This window comes from Gallinula chloropus, assembly GCF_964237585.1.
Source record: "Gallinula chloropus genome assembly, chromosome: 27".
In the NCBI taxonomy this organism is placed as follows: Eukaryota; Metazoa; Chordata; class Aves; order Gruiformes; family Rallidae; genus Gallinula; species Gallinula chloropus.
This window is the reverse complement of record NC_140112.1, coordinates 2,896,645-2,916,091: the sequence shown is the minus strand read 5'-3', so window position 1 is coordinate 2,916,091 and position 19,447 is coordinate 2,896,645. Positions and strand designations below refer to the sequence as shown.

General features: G+C 43.1%; 1 protein-coding gene across 1 annotated transcript; it reads right to left on the bottom strand.

Annotated features, from left to right (window-relative positions):
- Positions 1-17,866: 17,866 nt before the first annotated feature.
- Positions 17,867-18,586, bottom strand: NGF (nerve growth factor; the record flags this gene model as incomplete). The annotated part of the gene is made up of 1 exon (XM_084276044.1): positions 17,867-18,586. The coding sequence occupies one exon, from the start codon at positions 18,584-18,586 to the stop codon at positions 17,867-17,869; it is 720 nt and encodes a 239-aa protein (XP_084132170.1).
- Positions 18,587-19,447: the final 861 nt, after the last annotated feature.

Sequence of the window (19,447 nt, the reverse complement as noted above, 5' to 3'; positions counted from 1 at the left end):
TATCACAAAATTCCATGAATTGGGCTTTAAAAGCACAGAGCAAGATCCCCTGTCTTTGCATACACCCTGTCACTGAATGCTACTGTGGGCAGCGGCTCCTAACTTGTCAGGAGCACGTACTGTTCTCCCTACAAGCTCCCCCTATTTTACACCTACCCTTCTCCTCCCCATGAAGTTAACCTGTTCACTGTCAGTGGTGTTACTTACTTAGCAGCTACAGAAAGAGAGTTTACATCTCTCTGAGATGAAGGCCTCCCTAGTGTTGGCGTCCAGGCCCCACCATTCCGGCTCATCCTGGAGCTCAGCCCCAGCGCAGGGCGCTGCCCTGGGCATTTTCTCTGTCTGCAGAAGCCATTGTTAGCAGGAGGCCGAGTCCAGCTGTTTCTGCACAGCACAACTGAAAATTCATCTCCAGCAGATGGTTGTAGTGTATGTGTAAAACAAACTTTGCTTGAGAACTGGCAGTTGCCTCCAGAGCAGGCAGCCTTCGACTGGCTGAGCTTCCAGTGATTCTCCTTACGCCCCGCGGCAGGCACAACTGAGCTCCAGTTCACAGCATCTCCACTCTCAGTTGTCAGTGAAATTAAACTACAAGCTGCAACTGAGTTTCTGGGCAATTTACAAGGCTTCTGGTGAGTCTGATTTCCCACAAAGGACACAGACTCCTTTTATCTACTGTGGAACACCTACTTTTTGCTAATCACGCTCTCCTAGTCACAGGGGAGCTCCTGGCCAGCTGAGCAATCTTTCCAACATTGCCTGCTGTCTCAATTTCCCATCTTCATCCTTTCCTGCCCCATCATCCTATTCTCTTTAACATCATAATACCCGGGTTGTTCTGCTTCTGCCACCACCACTCTGTCATTCTCTGTTTCTTCAAGTTCTGTAGCCCCTTTTCTCCTTATACTTCTCCCTCGGTAATTTCACTTGTTCTTCAGAACTACTTCACCCTCCTCCTCAGCCAGACGACAGCCCCCTGCCATTACAAGCACTGCACACTGCTCAGGGCTCCCACTGACGGGTCTTTACCCCCAGCAGTGTGGCAGACCCAGGACAGAAGCCCTGCAGCAGTTACACAGCCTTGTCTCAAGTCGAGCCTGGCTCTCGAACAGGTTCCCTTCGGCGGTGGCTCCATTCAGGCCCCTGTCCTGTGTAGTGCCACGCAGAAGGCAGCCGCAGCCGCTGCCTGTTTTCAGGTGGGCTGCTGCCCCCCACCGTGTAGCTGCCGGCAGCGGGCAGGGCCCCACGGCCCGCCCTGGGCGCGGCGCGGCCAGGGGCGGAGGGGACGCAGGACCCGCTCTCTGTGCCTCGGCAGGCCCGGCTGCGCCTGCGGGCCCTCGCTTGAGGCGCGTACGCGCTCAGGTGGCGGGAGCCCGCTCGTACCAAGGGCCAGGTGGTGCGCGGTGCCAGCCCGGGCCGCCTCTGCTCGGCGCCGGGCAGGGACTGTGGCTGCCTGCTCGGGAGGCCGGGGCGCGGCGGCGTGCCCGGGAGGTTGGGAACCGCGGCAGGTAAGCCCTGGGTGGGCTTGGCGATGGGGGCGGCCGGGAGCGGCCTGTGGGCCGCTCGTCCGTTAGGGCCCGGGCCTTCCCCAGGCAGGCCCCGCTGTGGCGGCTGCCTGCTCGAGAAAGTTCTGGCCTTACCACTGGCTTGGTGTGACTTTGCTGCTGCTGTCTCTTGTTGCTGGGCCTGCGGCCCTTTCTGTGGGGTTGGGCCCTGGTCCTGGCTCTCTCTCATCTTTCTAATCTGCGCCTTGCCGCTGTGCCCCTACAAATCTTGCTTGTGTGGAGCATTTTAGTTCCTTAGTCCTGTGCCGCTGTCCTCAAAGCGCAGGAAAGAAGTGTAGAACAGGTGTGTGGATGCAATTTATTTAGATGGATGTTGGTTACTTCCTTACTGGGCTTTTTCTTCTCACTTAAACTCCAGTTTCTGGTCCCGGTTGGTGTCTCAAGCTGCACTTGCCCTGGTTGCTTTCTTGCATACAGTTCCTTAAACCCTTCAGTATCCCCTCACATGTCTCAGCTCAGTTCAGTTGGCTAAAGGACACACTCCGTAGGGAGAGGAACTCGGAGCCAACCAAACAGCAGTTTGATTTTTTCAGTTCCCAGCAGCGTGGGCTTCCAGGTAAGCCCAGCATCGTACAAGCACCTGGAAACGTGGCTGTCTGATCAAGAGAGGGGTGCACGAGCCGCACTGCCAAACAGATTAATGGGCTTGCCTGGCTGTTTAGTTAGCTGGCTGCCATCTTGCCCTTACTGAGTTAAACCATTTGAAGGTGGGAAAAGCTTCTGTAAGAAAAGAAATTGTATTGCTGACCAGTCACTTTTGGTTTTCTGTTCTTGTTTCCTCCTGGATATCAAGTCACAGTGGGAGTTTCTACTGCTCAGAGTAGCTTGAGGTAGGACATGTTATTTGACAGGCTGACATGCGTGCATGACATTTCTTGTAGCAGGGAAAAACTGTGTGGAGGCAAAAGCTTTGCTAATGGCTGGCTGAAGGCTGTTGTACAAGCCCTCACAGGATCTATGAGGCAGCTCATATGTCTTTGCATTCCATTCAAATGCAAGGTGTGCTCCTTTGATCCTAGTCCAGTAGCAAGCTAGGCACAGTGTGGAATAAGTGTACTTCTATCCATTTTCCTATGGATGAGGAAAGAGGGAGAATGTCTTGTGGCTGATGCTGCTTTTGCTCTTTGGAGGGCTGTTGGGTTAGGCTTAGAAAGTGTTAATAAGTGCAAAAACTGGAGTACTTTTTACTACAGGAATGTTGATCTAATCTGTTGCTTTCCAAGTATATCCTGTACACCCATGTTACAAGAGCACAGGAATCCTTTATTAGAATGAAGCATATGAAGACTTTATTAAAAGCAGGGCTAAAAAAAAAGTTAACGTGAATTGGACTTTAATAAGTGCATGATCCTGACTCTTAATAACCTTGATAATTACTCTTGGGTAAGCAAAGAGGAAAGATTTAGTCCTGTTGCCATCTTGTCTCTTTTTAACCACCCTGGGACATTTAATATAATCCCCCCAGATGCCATCAGGCAGAGTGATGATTCTGTAACTTCACAAGACACGTAATTATATATTTTTCCTTAACTGGTTTGCTCTGTAAGCGTGTGAACCTTAAGCTATAGGATTTCCTGTTCCACAAGGCTCTGATCAACTCTCAGCACGCTTGTGTCACACGCAATTGATTAATTTCTACGTTTTAGAATATCCCATCAAAACTGTGCTTGTAACTGAACATTTTGAATTCTTTTCTTCTGAGCAGTAACCTGGGCGTTGGTTTTTGGTGACTCTGTAGTGAATTCTGGATTGAGTTCAGACATCTGAGGTGCTCTTGGTTCTATGTTATTGATGAAGCTGTTGACTAACATTTCAACGTGCCTTGTATCCTGTTTGAGAAACCTGACAACTTGTAGCTTCCCTATAATGCCACTTAGTATAGCGAATGTTTTTACAGCAGTATCATCTGTTTCATAGGTTTTGCTTCTCTCAGGATAAGAAAACCCTCCTTTATTTGCAGAGGTTACCACTTTTTGCTCTTTGCAAGTGTTGCAATCTATTTACTAATTGTATAGCCTCCAGTATGGGCAGAGGTACAGTGAAAAGAGCCATACCACTGAATTAAGATCCTCCAAGGAGGAAAATGGCTGGAAGCAGCTCAGGTCTCTGCATTGAGCTGCTGAAGTTGAACTTCCAAGTTTCTAATCAAAAGCTGAAACCAGATGGAAATAGAATGTGAGGAGTAATATGAAAAGTATGTTGCAGAGAAGATAAAATGGAAGGAAAAAAAATGAAAATGTACTCAATTCACTGCAGAGTTCCTTCAGAAGCAGCTTTATAGGAGATTGACCCTCTTTATATTTCAGCTTTATTTTGTCACTAGGTGCATGCAGGTAAAACGAAGTCGAGCCTTGTGGAGCTGTGGGTATGTGTTATGACATTGCTTATGCTGGCACTGAAAAGCTCAGGTTTTCTGTGTTGCTCAATGAGATTTAGGAAACCAGCAGGTTTTCTGTGATCTCTGAAGGCTATCTGTACAGTATCCAGCAGAAAAGATAAAAATTGAAAGCAGCTCCTTTGCTGGTAAAATTTTGGTCTTATTTCTTGTGCTTTGAGGTAGCAGGATGAATTCTGTGCCCTCATGTGGAAGGACAAGAGCTAGAAGGATTTGAAGCCTCATGATCCGAAGATCCAATAATGCAAGAAGAAGGGAAAATAAATTATTAAATCACTAACAAGCAAGATGTGTCCTTATTCAGAGAACAGGAATACCGTTCTTTCCTTCTTTGGGGAATAAATACATGAGCAGCAAAACGAACTGGGAGACAATAGCATAAGAGTGTTGTCAAAGTATTGAAAAAAATAACTTGAGACTTGTGTGGATGCCAAGTTTAACTTTGGCTGATTCGCTTTTAGGAATTTTGTAGAGCAATTTTCTGAGTTCTATTAATATACCAAGCAAATGTACTTTAGATGCTCAGGGTCTTCATTGTGGGAAATAAAGGTCTTTTTTTGGGGGATTGTTTTTTCACAGGCCTAGAGCTGTGTATGCTCTTGAAATACAAGCTTAAATGTTATGGATAAAGATGGTGAAATGTTAAGGGAGAGGGAAAGGGAATGAAAACCATAGACAGCAAAAGTGGAACTAAATTTCAACTGTAAGAGTAATATGATAATATTTCTTTTTTTTTTTTTTTCTTTGGACAAATGTGCCACAGTAGTGGGCAGCAGTGAGATTTTTTGCTGCCTCCATACCTGGTATTGTGAGTTTTGTATGAGCTCCTGTTGTGCCACACAAGAACACGCTCTGTGCTGCAGCAGTGTGAGTAGGGCCCATCGTTGTTTATAAGAGGGAAAGGCTGCCCTGTCAGTTGAACAAATACAATAATCTTTTGGTAATATATGTTAGTATCGTTCACTTACCAAGTGATAGAGCTCAAGGTGGCTGATAACAGAGGTATCAAAGGTGTTTAAGACCTATGATATTTGCTGATGATGGGACAGGTTATATGCAGGCCATGATAATGGATGATTCAAGTAATTCTTTGTGTGTCAACATGGCAAGAAAGATTGTGAGGAGTTGTGTGTACTTGTCTCTCTACTCTGTAGCATCTTGCCTCCTGCTGTAGTAGGTTTGTGCCATGCAGCTGAATGCATGTTGCTGCATCCTTCTGCATAACTCAGAAGGGACTGAGCTCTTCCCACTGTTGAAGTGCGTTCGTTCTTCCCAGATACACGTTTCCCAGGTGCATGGTGGTATTTGCATACCCTCTAGCCCCAGTTCAATTATGAAACCATAGCTTTTTTGGTCACAGTGTAATAAATAATGCTGTGTGTGGATTGCTTTCAGTCTAAACCTGTTCAGGAAGACAAAGATTTGGCTGAATATCAATGCTCTGTGAGTTCAGGAGGGCAGTAACATCTGTTACTACAACTTTATGAACACGAATTTGCAGTTGTCTCTCAGTGAAGCTGTATTTATGAGGATAATGTAACAATGCAGCTGCTAGCTAGTATCTTTTTGTCCTGCTGTAGTCCTCCTCTTTCTCATAGATTCTGAGATTTGATGATAATATTTTTTCTATTTTCCCTCTCCCTGTAAAAGCAGAAGTAGCATGTATTTATTGAGTGGCAAGATGTGTACTATTGATTAGGTTCTTCAGATCCTACAGAGCTCAGAGCTGTAGTGCTTTTAGCATGTTCTTTTGTTGGGGCACTTCAATCGTATCCAGGTCTTTACTAGCTATTAAGCAAGTATGGATAACTGGCCTTTCTTCTGCAAGCATCCCATTTTGGCTGTTGTTGGAAACAGGGTGCTGGAATAGCAAACCTTTGGTCTGACTTGAATCTGTCAGATTTATTTTTTAGGGGTATAAACATCTTTATATTATAAAGTGCATTGGACCCACAGGCAGCATGAGATTTTCAGGGAGGGCTCTTCTTTTGGTTAAATCAGACTTGCCTGTATTTGGTTTCTTTCTAGCAACATATGTGTCAAACTTACAGGTATAATTCATTCCATGTTGTGTGAACGTGGGCATGTAGTAACTGCTATTCAGAGCAATCTGATGGAGCAATAAGAGGAAGAAAAATTGATAAAACTCAGTTGAAGGAACGCAGTAATGCAGAGCTGTGCAGCTTGTTCTCCACTAGTGGGTGAGAAGAAATGAGTAGAGACATAGGCTAGATTTAAGTGTTGGGCATTGAGAAGGCAAAGGCTGTTAAGGAGCTGAACTGCAGTTAAGGAAGTTGAGCTTCTGTATTTACTGTCTCATTGGTTCTTGTTGTCAGAAATGTTTTGGTAGAAGTGTTTTATAATTTTGCTTCCTGTCTGTTCACAATGGGACAATTTGTGACCTAAGTTGGTATCAGAGCTAAGTCTCTAAAATACTTGAGACACTAAAGGAGCCATTAGAATTACTACAGAAGTCCAAGTGGTGATGGACACAAACTCCCTGCCACCAGCCACTACATGCAGTGTTGCTCCTGATTGCACAAAAGGACCTGTAGTTAAACTTCAGCTGTTCCAACATAACTCTGCAATGAATGGAAAGCAAACCTTGCAAAATCTCTTAAGTAAAATTTGAGTGCAGATAGCAATGTTTGAGAGGGTGAAACTGCTTAGGTGTCAGACTGGCTATGCCTGGCATCCACAGCCAGCCACTCACTGAGTTCTGCTTGTACCTAGTAATAGTGACCATGTACTTCTTGGTGTGTTCCTGTGGTAGTTTTGGTCGCAGTGGTCTTGCTCTTCATGCTTTCTTCTTTGCTGTGGAAGCTACAGTGGAATTACTGCTTCTCTCAACCTGCTGGTTATGCTCTGGCTAGTGCAGCATGGCGGGGATGCTAAGACCTTAATCCTGATTCCACTGCCCTGCCAGTCGTGCTTTCTAACCCCCAGTCTGCATATTCTCAGCTCTCACGTTGATCACTGAATGAGGAGGACAGTCTTTCTAGCTAAATATTTCCTAAGGATTCTCGAAACCTGAAAACCTGTTGGGTCAGGAGGCAGAGTGTTTGGAAGTGAGGGCCAGCTATGAACTTCTTTTCTATTCTACTGATTTACCTTCTTTCTTCTTCTGGTTTCCATTTCTGGAGTGTCACAATATTTAAGCTATACAGAACTGAACCAGGGGGTTGGTGTTACAGATCATGACCATGACTGCGTGCTTGCTGTGTGATGAATTTTTTTGGCCTGAAAACTCTTCAGAGTGTTACTCCCTGTGAACAGGCCATTCACTCTGAAACATGCAAACATACCAAAAGATGTTTTAATGTCTTTCTGCAATCTTACTTTCTGTTAGAGGCAAAACCACAGGCACATCTCTCAGGAGTCTTGTTTGGTGCACTACTTTGTCTAAACATTTTCCCACTGGATCTAATCCAGTCTGGGATCGCAACTGTCGTGAGAATGCAGCAAATCATTCTGGGAAGTATCTAAATTTGCCCCTATTGGTCAAAGCAATGTTTATGCACAGCCAGAACCACGTGACAGAGGAGAGGGTGCTCTTGAACCCTGTTAGTAATATGTGCTAAAAAAATACCAGAGCTTCCAATTTTTTTCGTGTGTGTGAGTAAACCACAAACTACTGTTTGCTAGTTTGAACAACCCCTGATTTGAATATCACTGGAAAACAGCCAGGAAAGCAACTGGAGTCAGCCCAGAAACATTTTTTTTTGGTCCTCCTAGCCACTTTATTTATTTAAACAAACAAAAAACCTAAACTCTCCCCCCCCCCAAAAAAAAACCCAAGCCACAAAAAAACTTTAAAAACAAATGTAGGGGTTTTTTTAAAGAGTATTTTAGGGCTTTGCAATGATTGATTGAGATGTGGCACTTCTGTGAGGGCTGCCAGTAGGAAACTGTCAAACATAAAATAAATGTCATAAGTATACATCTTTTTGTATCTTTGCAGTCCTGCCTCAGATGAGCATAAATCATTGTTCATTTCTGTGTAGTAACTTCCCAGGTATCTGAAAAGGATCAGCCTTGCAGAGGGGTGTGTTTAGCAGTTTGCCAGTGGACTGAATTGCAGAGCCCTCACAGAAGCAGCACAGATGACCAAGAAAATGTGTACTATTTCCATGGGATGTCTGAACGCTCTTAGAGTGATGGCTTTGCCTCCAACTGTAGCTGATGTTGAAGTTGCAAAATACAGTGTTTCATACATATCTGAGGGAAAGATCAGAGGTAGTTGGATGACAGAGGATCTGTCAGGCACAGAGTGAAGCGTGTTGGCAGCAGCACTGGCGTTGTTGCAGCCTGTTCTGCATGAGTTTTGGAGGGTAAAATGTGTGTTCACCCTTAAATCTCCTACTTTACCATAAGCAGCTGAAACTGTGGTTCCTGCCGTTTCCATGTAGGATGTTGACAGGGAAGAGCTGTCAGGTAAAGAAGTGTCTGTTTTGAAGGCCAAGATTGATTGATGGGGCCCCCGCTGTGCATGGTTACCTGCCTGCTGGGTGAGTTCTGGAATCTGTGCCCCCTTAATTGGGGTGAGAGTTTGAGAAACAAAGAGGCAGCAAAATAGAAAATGAAGACTTATGGGATTAGGTACAAAGCAGAAAAGTATTGGGGAAAATGGGCGAAAACAGAACGAGAGTGTAAGATTAATGGCAAGGCTGCTGCAAGAGTATACTTTTATCTCATGACTGATTGTCATGCACATAAGGGATAAACTCTCAGAATAAACATCATTTTTCAGCCTAGTGCTGAAGAAGCTAGGAGCAGTTGCAGTTTGAAAAATCTCATCTGTTAATTTGGTTATGCTTATTTGCCCTCACGTAGCTTTGATGTTCAGCAGTCAGTCTATAAGCATTGCTGCAGATGACAGCTGTATTGGAAGTTATTAATCACTGAATGAGTCATCTGTTCACCTGCATCAGACAGTGTCTGAGCAGTCTAAGGTTGATGATGACCTGAATTTAGGGAAAATGGGATAAATACTCGTTCCAAATTTGTGCCCAATTCATTGTAGATAAGATAAAAGATGATATTGTCAGTTACAGATGGCTTTTCTGTGTCAGCTAGCAGTCTTGTGGCAAAAAGTAGCTGCATGTTGTCTAGTTTTTGCCTGTTTTTTGCAGTTCAGTGATACAGTTGTGTGTAGCAATTCCAGTGCTGTGCTTGGCAAGTAACTCTGCAAGAGATTCATGTTAGATGGCTGTTGAAAACAGTCACTAACCATTCTGAATGTAGCTTGTCTAATAACTTGCTTCACTCAGACGTCTGAGAAGTTGTTTGCTTCAGACTAACCATAGCCCTTGCGAAGTTTGTTGTATTTGGCTTCAAAGATCTGCTTTGGTAGCACACTTTGAAGGAGAACTCCAAGAACTCTTGTCTTCCTAGAATGAGAAAACTGGACTTCTGTCATTAGTCAATAAACAGCCCCAGTTTAGGACAGCACTTTGCTGTGTTACTGATCACCTAAGTTTGTTTCTACCATTCTGAAATCTTCTTTTTCCTCTCCCTACCAATTCTGATTTTATAGTCTTTGGAAATGAAACATTCCATACTCTTTTTTTGTATTCTGGTCACCTTTAGTTCTTTATCTTAGCTAGCTACCTACATCTGTTCTAATCCAGAATATTTTTAACCTAAGCCTCTAGTTTTAATGTTTGCTAAACAATATTTATGGCTAAACCATCTTGAATTTTGTTGTCTGTTGATGTAAAAGCTACTGAATAATTTAGAGAAAAATCTGTCTGCTCAGTTTTTTACTAACTTAATAGGAAATTGTTTTTCCGACTTTTTGAAAAGTGTTCTTAACTTTGTGTGGGAAAACAGAATCAAAACTTGGATGTTACAGTTCTAGGTGGACATTGTCTAGTGAATTGTACACACTAGTGTGTTGTTCAGCACACTACACGCCACTTTAAATGTCATCCCATGGTGTCTGAAGGCTCACAGTGCATCTACTTCTAGCAAGACTGAAATCTTGGGCTTTTTTCCTTTGCTTTTTATTATTTTTTTTTTTACTGTGCATCAGGTCAATACAAAATGAAAATCAATAGAGCTTGAATGTTACCACAACATATCAAATGGAGTTTTGGAATTAATATGCAGTTTAACTCCTAAATCAGACCAGTGCTGTTTTAATTAGAACCTGTAATAAAAGTCTTGTTTATTGACTAATAGATCTCTGAGAAATGAATTTGGATTGTGCATGTTCCTTCCTTCCTGCCACAGCTTAACTTGTTCTCAGAGTTGGATTCTGTGCAGTGGAATTGGAATCTAACCAAATTAAATGATTCAAGAGGAAAAGGGAAAACAGAACAAAATCCCCAGAGGATGCATATGATCAGTAGCAACAGCAGATGTGCTTTTCATAGAGATGCTGAGAGCATCTGCGCTGTGTTCATCAGAGGCTGAAGGTATTACCTAGGTTTAATTATTGCATCGCTTTACAACTGTATGACTCACTGTTCAAAGGATCACGCTTTGGATCACAAACTTAAGGGCAAGATCTTGATTCATGCCTGGAGAGGGGCCACTGTGCATGCTGGATTATGTAAATAGAAGTGATACAAAAGAGACAATCCATGAGTCAGTGCATTCAGTACAGGCTTGCCTCTTCCAGGCAGAAGCCACCATCACACAGTAATTGAATTTGAATATTAACTGAAGCACCAGTTTGTAGAGTAAGTATGGTGGATTTTGTGCTTTAATGCTGGTTTGGGAACGTGCTGTTTTGAAGCCACATGTCCCAAAAGCAATGCTTTGAAAGAAAAAAACATACGCATTGAAAGCAGTAATCCACTTAACTGGTTTAGACATGGACATTCTTGAGGATTTTTAGGCATTTTTTTTTTTTTTGGGGGGTATAAAGCAAGTAAAATTTGTCCTCCAGAACAGTTAAGCAGAAGCACAGTAGAATCTCTTACCCCATCCTGCCGACGTTAATTACAGTGGTGTTGTACTGTCTCCATCACTTGGGCAATGGGTAACAAAATGATGACTTTGCTGAGTGAAGATGCATAGGAAAACTTTGCAGCTTCATCATTCCTCTTAATTTCTTGGAGAGGTTAGGGAAACCCTCCAAAAGCTGTGAGGCCTTGATTCCATTTGCAAGTATTTGGTGCTGTTTGAAGTCTGGAAGGACTCTAAGGGCAACTCAAAGAAAACTGAAGAAGTGGTTAATAGATTGATAAATTAAAAATAATTATTGCAGGAGCAATTATCACTGAGAGGCTGTTCTGTGCAGCATGTTAACCTCAAGGAACTACCAAAAGCTGTCAGCTGATTGGACTGTGGAAAGCATTCTGAATGTTAGCACTAAGGTAATGCAGCTAATGTGATAATTTCTTTAAACCATTATGGAGCTATTTTGCATTTTAACACCAACCAAAACAAAGGAACATCCACTTTTCTAATGAGACATTGGTCCTGTTACGATTCCCTTGTACAGTCTCTTGTCCAGATGGGAAGTTGAATAATTCTGTGTTGTACTTTCTTAGTTTCAACGCTGTTCCCTGTGCTGAGGTGTTCTGTTTTTCTTAGTTTCTGCTAGTTTGTTTTCTTTTCATAAAGCAACTTGGTTTCAGGGTACAAGTGAAGTGTCAATATAGAATCTTTTACGATTATACAGACTAAGTGCTGCAATTCATGCTTGTATACCAGGTCCAATGATGTATGTGTTGCTGGAGATACCGTATCAGAATAGTTTATTTGTAGGCATATAGAAACTGAGTTTTCTAGAACAAAGAATTACTCCAGAAGGCAGCCAGAGAAAAGTGAAAATGCAGTGCACAACAATTCCAAGCCCTACAAGTAGGTTCCCTGACAGTGGTTGTAATTGCTGTAATGAAAGATGTTGCTTACTAAAGGAGAGCTGGCAAGGGTGTGGCTTCTGCAGTGTTCCTCTCCAATGGCATGTTTAAATTAGATTAGATAATGAGGCAGTAGTGTCTTGTAAGGGATGAAAGGAAGCATATTGAGAAAGCCTGACTGTTATGTAACCTTACTCACTCTTTGTCTGTGTCAGAATTTCCTGTCTGCATTGCAATTGAAGTGAAAATAATCAAGGCAAGACCCAGTGAAGTATAATGTGAGTGCAGGTCTAGGCATTAGAATGGGCTTTCTGGCATTCCAGGCTTTTGGCATAACTCAGCAGTAGGAATGATTGCATAAACAGTAGGATTTCAGACATGATGTCTGTCTGCCCCCCTCCCCTACTGTCCCCCACCAACAAAAACCACCACCAAACCAAAACTGTAATAACAGCAGTGATGAGAGTATGAATCCTGTGTTAGGTGATGGAAACTGATTATGTCCCACACTGCCTTGATCTGTTTTCTTCCAGGCAAAGTTTAATCTGCACTCCTTAGTGAGGCCGGATGAGCAGTAGCAAAATTGTTGGTGTCGTGCATGTGGCATTTGGCTCAAGGTGAAACTGGATCTCATCTGATATATTTTTTAAGTATAAGGATCTTGTTTTCCTTTTCTCAGAATCTGGAGACGTTGAACTCAGGTTGCTCTAACAGTGGCTACGGAATTATTCCAATTAGTCTGGCTGTTTCACAGCAGCCCCTCTACTTGATCTTATTTTATGTGAAGTAGATTTCCTTTTTCTTAGATATAATTGTTTTCAATCCTTATGTTTATAAGTAAGGCTTTAAGAAGAAATGAAGGCTCTTCATCTTCAGGGAAGCAGTTGGTTGTCAAGCTCATATAAATAATTAAAACTTCATAGATTTCTTAAACGTTCAAAACCCAGCAAGCAGCGCCTAGCACTTCTTTGAAAGGAGTGGAGAAGTTGTAAGTACCAGGGGCACTCTTGAGAAATGAAGTGTGCTGCAAGTTAGTGGTTTGGTCGAACAAAGCTGACTTGTAGAGGTCTTTCTTCACATGTTTTTGGCTGTTGTCACTCTATACAGATAAGTGAGAGGGGTGATGGAGTTCGTGCCATTGCAGAAGGCTCCACGCTGAACTGCAGTCTTGAATGAACATACATGTTGAAACTGCATCTCTTACAGCTGAAAGTAATTTATGGATGCTCTTGTAATTCCTTGGACACAGTGGAAGCAACAGCAAAGTTAGCTGGTTTTAACCATGCCTTTAGCAGGGTTTCAGCAGTGTAAGTTGAGCTGTGATGTTACCTGGCTCTTCAGTCCCTCCTCCCGTCCATTGCAGTTGTGTAGGTTTGATCGTGTGAGATCTTCAGAACCCAGGAACTTCCTGCCTACCATTAATCCTGTAATGGTCTTCCTCTTTCCTTAAAGTCATGTAAGAAAACTGATTTCCACCTTTGCTCTGCTGTATAACAGCTTAGTATGATTTGCTGCAGTTGCCATCAATCAGATTTCTCCAGCAAATGAGTTTATAACATTCTGCCCTCTCAGCAGGGAAGGGTAAGCTACTGAGCAGAGGCACTGTTCAAAGCACAGTTTCTCAGTAAACATGTAACAGTGATGTTACACAGAAATGTGTACCTAAAAGATAAAAGCATTTAGGCTTCTCTGTGCCTGACTTCGCAGCAATACAGGATGCTGTACCTTGATCGTAAATTGCAGACAATAAAACGGTAGAGGTAGACTACCATATGATTGATTGGAGGGAGAAAATAAAAGAGAGAAGCTAACCTTGATAAAGAACAGTCCCTGAAAATATTTACAAGCTGCAGACTTCATACAACTGTCTTCACAATTGATAATCTGTCTATCACAGCTTCCCAAACAACAGCACTGAATAAATTCACATTATTGGCAAAGTTACTTGTGCACTGAAAATTAGAATGCATAAATTAGAATACATAAACTTGCATTGCTGTCTGCATTTAATCTGCATAATCTATCTCCAAAAGTTCTGTCACTCATATATGGTGGTCTGACATACCTCATGGGTGTACTTTCCGGAAGAGCAAACTGAAAACAGGTGGTTTTGTTCCCTCTTCTGTACTCTGGCCAGAAAGCATTGTGTACAATAATTTACCATACCCTAATGATGTCAAAACCCAAGGCACTGCCACTGAGATGATATCTCTGGAAGCATCTCTAGATGGAATTTATCTTGGAGGGGGAGATCCCCAACAAACCAAAACAACAGCTTGGCGCTGAGTTATTTTTCTAATTGTATCTTTATGTATGTTGCTCAAGGAAACAGACCAGTCAGGATAATCAGTGACAAATACACACACTGGGTCACCTGCTGGAAGAGTTGTATTTGGAGACTGAATTGCTAGTATGATGTGGAAGACACTGGCTTTTAAGATACCCTCACAGTGTGTTTACATAGAGGAATTTTCCATAACATGTCACCTGTTTCTGATGTAGGATGATCTTTCTGTGTAATAAGAAGAAAGTGAAAGATGTCATTGGCTTCCCTATGGTTTGGAATGTTTAACTTCCAGAGTATCAACAGTGGTAGAAAAAATGCTCTCCCAGTTGTTTTTTTTTCCCCCTCTTTATGATTTGATTAACTCAGCCTGTTGTGCTGTAGACCAGTAGCACTTGTGAGTTTCTACACAGCAATTACTGTATTCAATTTGTGCTCCTTGGTCCATGTATTGAAATTCAAAAAACCCCCATGTGTTTAACAGGGTTTGAAAACATAACTGAGAATGTTGAGAAGTTCTTTCTCGAGCTCTCTGTAGATGGGTTGACAACTGAGCATGACTTCAGCAGAGAGTTATGATTTAACTCTCTCTCTGGAAGCACGCGTGTTGTGGCAAATGTCACTGAAAAACGTGTAGTCCTACATCTCACTCAAGGCAGAAGCATTTCTGGCAGCTATTTGTCTCATCTCTCTGGCATGTCCAGAGATGACAGCTTCTTATGCCTCTAGGCAGTCAGTCCAGTACTTCATCTCTGGCTGTTTCAGGTATGCTTATTGTATGATACTAACCTCTTTAGGTTGCAAGAAACCCTGTGCTTGGGCTTCACCAGTATTTCTCTGTTGCTGGAGGTAACAGGGAAGTGTGACACCAGTCACTGCAAGGGTGGCTAGAACTACTCTTTTAAATCCTAGTTCTGAAATGTGGCACAAATATCTGTAGGTGGATTGAAGCTTGAGTGCTACAGGTGGAATCCCACAGATTGGTGCCTTATCTTGCCACTTAAGCGCACAGTTAAAAAGAAATACAGCAGTGCTTCTCCTAAGAATGCACTTTTCCAGGTTTTTCTTATTTTATAATTGTAAAACCTCTCATTCTCATTAAATAATTTCTTACAGTGCTTCACCACTACTCAGTAGATGTCATGTCAACGTGTCACACAGGCATAACAAGAACATACATGCAGGGAAAGAAATGACGTATGCCCTTAAAATTTAGATTACAGGCTTGGATTTATAGCTCTTACATCTGGAATTTCAGATTCTGCAATTAACAGCAGGATCAAGATCAGGTATGAATGTATCAAACTGTCATTTTCACTCTTCCACACTCCCTTTTGAGACCTCTTTTATGAACAGGTGAGGAATGTCAATAACACAATAGATGATTCTCATCAAAGATGAACCAGTAGTCTAGTTCCAGTCTTGGGAGCACAAAATAAAAATCTGAAGGGGTAAATGTGGAATAATAGATTGCATCAATATCTACAAGATGAAATAAAACTTCCCTCCATAATGTTTATTAATAGAAATTTTAATTAGGGTCCAGATCTACAACAATAGTTCATAGAGATTTTAACAATAGCTCTTCCTCCCTCGGATTGGGTGTTAATAGTACCTTGATCTTGGCAAGAGTGTGCTTTAAGGTGAAGTCAGAGGAACTGCTAAGTAGGCTGGATGTGGAAGGAATGCCAGCTCCCAAGATTGCTTTGAGAAGAAGGTCGTCAGTCTCCGGGCACTTTGGGGAAACGCCAAGTCTTACGCGTGTTGGGAATTACCAAATGCTTTCATGAGACACTTTCAACTGCGGTTTTTTTATGTCAGTAGTAAAGTCACGTGAGTCTCCATAAACCCAGAACTCCTGCATGGGTAGCAGTGCCATTTTTCCCTAGTTGCATTGTGTCATGTATGGCAAAGAGCACTTCCAGAAGAGGCTTACTCCTTTTATGCGTTGCTTTAGGACCACCAAAGAGCTCAGGTGGGTTTATGCTCTAATTCAGCATTCTGCTTTGCTTTAGATTGCTGTGTGTTTCACTAATGTCTCCTGTGATAACTAGTGGGTGGGAGGCACTGCTGCTGTGGTCTGCTGCTGTGTCAGAGCATCTGATGCCTACATGATTGCACCAGCAGTATTCCTTAGCCTCCGTTGCCTCCCCCAGCTCCGGAACAAGTCGTCATTATTTGGAGGACACAGGACAGTAAGGAGCCTGCCCTGCCCTTGACCTTTCAGATAACTGACCATTCATGCAAATATTGCAAATATGTTGTTCTGGAGAGAGCAAAACATTCTCACTGGAGTGTGGCTGTCCCACACCATAACCACCTACCAGGGCTGAAATGTGACATACCAGTGATTATCAGGAGCGGGCTCTGTCTCAGCGCCTTCCACTTCACACAGACCGGCACTATAGTACCAGAAAACGTGTCTTGCTTAGGTTTGGGTATTTCCACTGGCAGTGTTTTACCACAGTGTATTTTCTCCAGAGATCTGCTGTCCTCCTTTGCTCTTTACATGGAAGAAGTAAATGTCAGGTCTGCGTTTTTCATTAGAGAAATAACTGTGCAGGAGGGAAGGCGAGGGTGGAAGTGTGCCCTCTAGCATGTGTTTGAAACCCAGCTGAAAAACTGCAATGGTAGTTGTTTCTGCAAGGGTAACAGTTGCTCTTCCATAGGAGACAGTGAAAGAAACTGCAGCTTTATTCAGCTTGCAATGACTTAAATACCCATCACAGGCTCCACCATGTATTTCTAGGGGTTAGTGTTCTCCAAAGCACAGAACTTAAGAGCATAGAGTTATTTTGGGAGTCCTTGCTAAAACACAGCCTCTGTGATGACTATTGCACACCTGATTATTCTATCAGGTGTGAAAAGAGTTTGCTCCTTTGTCAAATCCCTGTTGCCAAAACGCTAGCTTGAGAGAATTTTCAGATTTTAGTTATAAGCCACATGCCCCATCCCTGGGGGTGTTCAAGGCCAGGTTGGATGGGGCCCTGGGCAACCTTGTGTAGCTCCAGGCCTGGAGGTTGGTGGCCCTGCCTGTGGCAGGGGGGTTGGAGCTCTGTGATCCTTGGGGTCCCTTCCAATCCAGACCATTCTATGATTCTATTCTATGATTCTATGAACTTGTATATTGACATTTGTAACCCCATCACTCTAATATAGCTCGTAAGTCATGAACTGTAAAATGCGACTTTAAATGCATAAATACATACATCTGGATTGTACTTTGGTGCAGACAAGTGTTCCAGAGTACTCCAGAATGGATTAGTTTTGCTGTGAAAAATATTTTGGCAATTAAAAAAAAGGTCTTACTTGGAAATCTATGTAGTAACATGAAAAACGACTATTTCTACCAGTGGTTCGCCAAGATGTCTGATTGTGTAAGATTAATATCTTGATGGATAATTAGTAAAGCTGGAAGCAAGTTTTGAAAGGTCTTTTTCAGTCTTCTGGTAGTAGGACAAAACTTTTCAATTCAAAAGAAACCTACAGGGTTGTCACAGTACACAGGTGGGTTTTGAGAGGAAGATTTTTGTGTTGTGGAAGAGAGGAGTATGTGTGGAAACTGTGTGAAAAATGTTTTATTTTGGTGGTGTGGGGCTGAATGAGACAACTGTGAAGATCTTCTGAGGGTTCTGCCAGTAAATAAATTGCATAACACAAAAGATTTCCAAAAAAGTTTAATAAATAATGAGGTTCTTTCTGTACTGTATAAACTATAAATATACCATGCAGTCCTTTATAACTTAAAATAATTTACAGACTGAGGTAGGGGGGGTAGGAGGATGTTGTTGTGGGGTTTAGGTCCATCTCAGGGTCTCCCTGACTTCCTGCTGAGCACGCACACACAGGCTGTGTCAATCCGAATAAACCGCCACGCTGCTTGCTTGCCCTCCATGGTCAGCGCCTTGACAAAGGTGTGTGTTGTGGTGCAGTAAGAGTTCCAGTGCTTGGCATCGATCCCTCGGCACCCACTGGAGACTGGCTTAGGGTCCCTGCACTTGGTCTCGAAAAAGTACTGCTTAAAAACGTTGTTGTTAATGTTGACCTCTCCCAACACTGTCACTTCTTTGCCTTTAATGTCAGTAGCTGTGGTTTTGTCCCCAACCCACATGCTGACGCTGTCACACACTGAGAACTCTCCCCGGTGTAATATGGGGTGCGTGGTCCTCTTGGTCCTTGCAGTTCTGTTGAGAGAACCTGCGCTGCTGAGAAATCCCATATTCTGTCCTTGCCCTGACACTGGGGGAGGCTGTGTGCTGAACAGCACCCGGGGAGACCGGAAACGCCTCTTCTTAAAAACTTTTGGGTCCATGGTAATATTTATAGCTTCTCTTCTACCTGTCATCCAAGCAGAGTAGCCTTGGGCTGTCTGTGGAGCTGCCTTGGGAATGTGCTGTCTGTTGCTCCGGTGGGTATTGAGAAGGGAGAGTTCTGCAGGATACTCCAGGGGAGCATTGTCCTCAGACTTTGGAGCTGCCTGTGTGCCGATCAAAAAAGCTACAATCAGAGTGTAGTACAGCATGGACATTACGCTATGCACCTAGAACAGAAGAAAAATGTAACGTTACTATGAGCCATGCTGGCACAAACGGATGCCACAGCTGACCATAAATCTGTAAGAAACCCAGGAACCTGGAGATTTCATCAGGTACTCATGTGGGTGCCAGATGTTGCTCTTCCGGAAGAGCTCATTCATAAAGCATAAATGTTCTTAATAAAGTGAGAACATTAGAAAATAATAGCTAGATTATTATTAATTCCTCCGGTATTTGTTATTAGAACACTGTTTGTGAAGCACTTGTTTGGTGTTATTAATGTGGAGACCATATGGCGACAACATGTTCCCAGGAGTAAAATCTTGCGTGATTTTTGCAGCAACCTTCTGGCCAGGGCTGGTCTCTTGGCTGCAAATACCCTGCGGTGTAGTGAGAGGAGAAGCAGTCCCTTGGCTAAAATAGATGTCCATTCAGTTAATTTGTCTGCAGATGTTTCTTTGGGGCTAGGGTGGGGACTACCTGTCTGTGGAAGGGGGGGATGCCCCAGTGTATTGTGCTGTTATCACACACTCAGCAGCCATGCTTACCTACCATCTGGACAGGCCCCACTGTATCCCTGCCCTTTTGGGATGCACTGCATTGCTGATTTGGGGCAGATAAAGCCCAAGCTCCTTCCCAGAAGAGCTCAGGCATCACATGTCAGTAGGGAAGATGGGGTTTTTTATGTTCAAGCTGCCTGTCAGGACAAATAGCAGTATTACATAGGAGGACTGTGGGCTACAGGCTACTTCTGGGTTGGCATCTAAGGTATAGCATAGCTCAAATGGTTGTGGCTGTAGTACTGGGAATTATGTACCAGGAAACACCTTCCTTTTTTTCAGAGTGCCATGAGC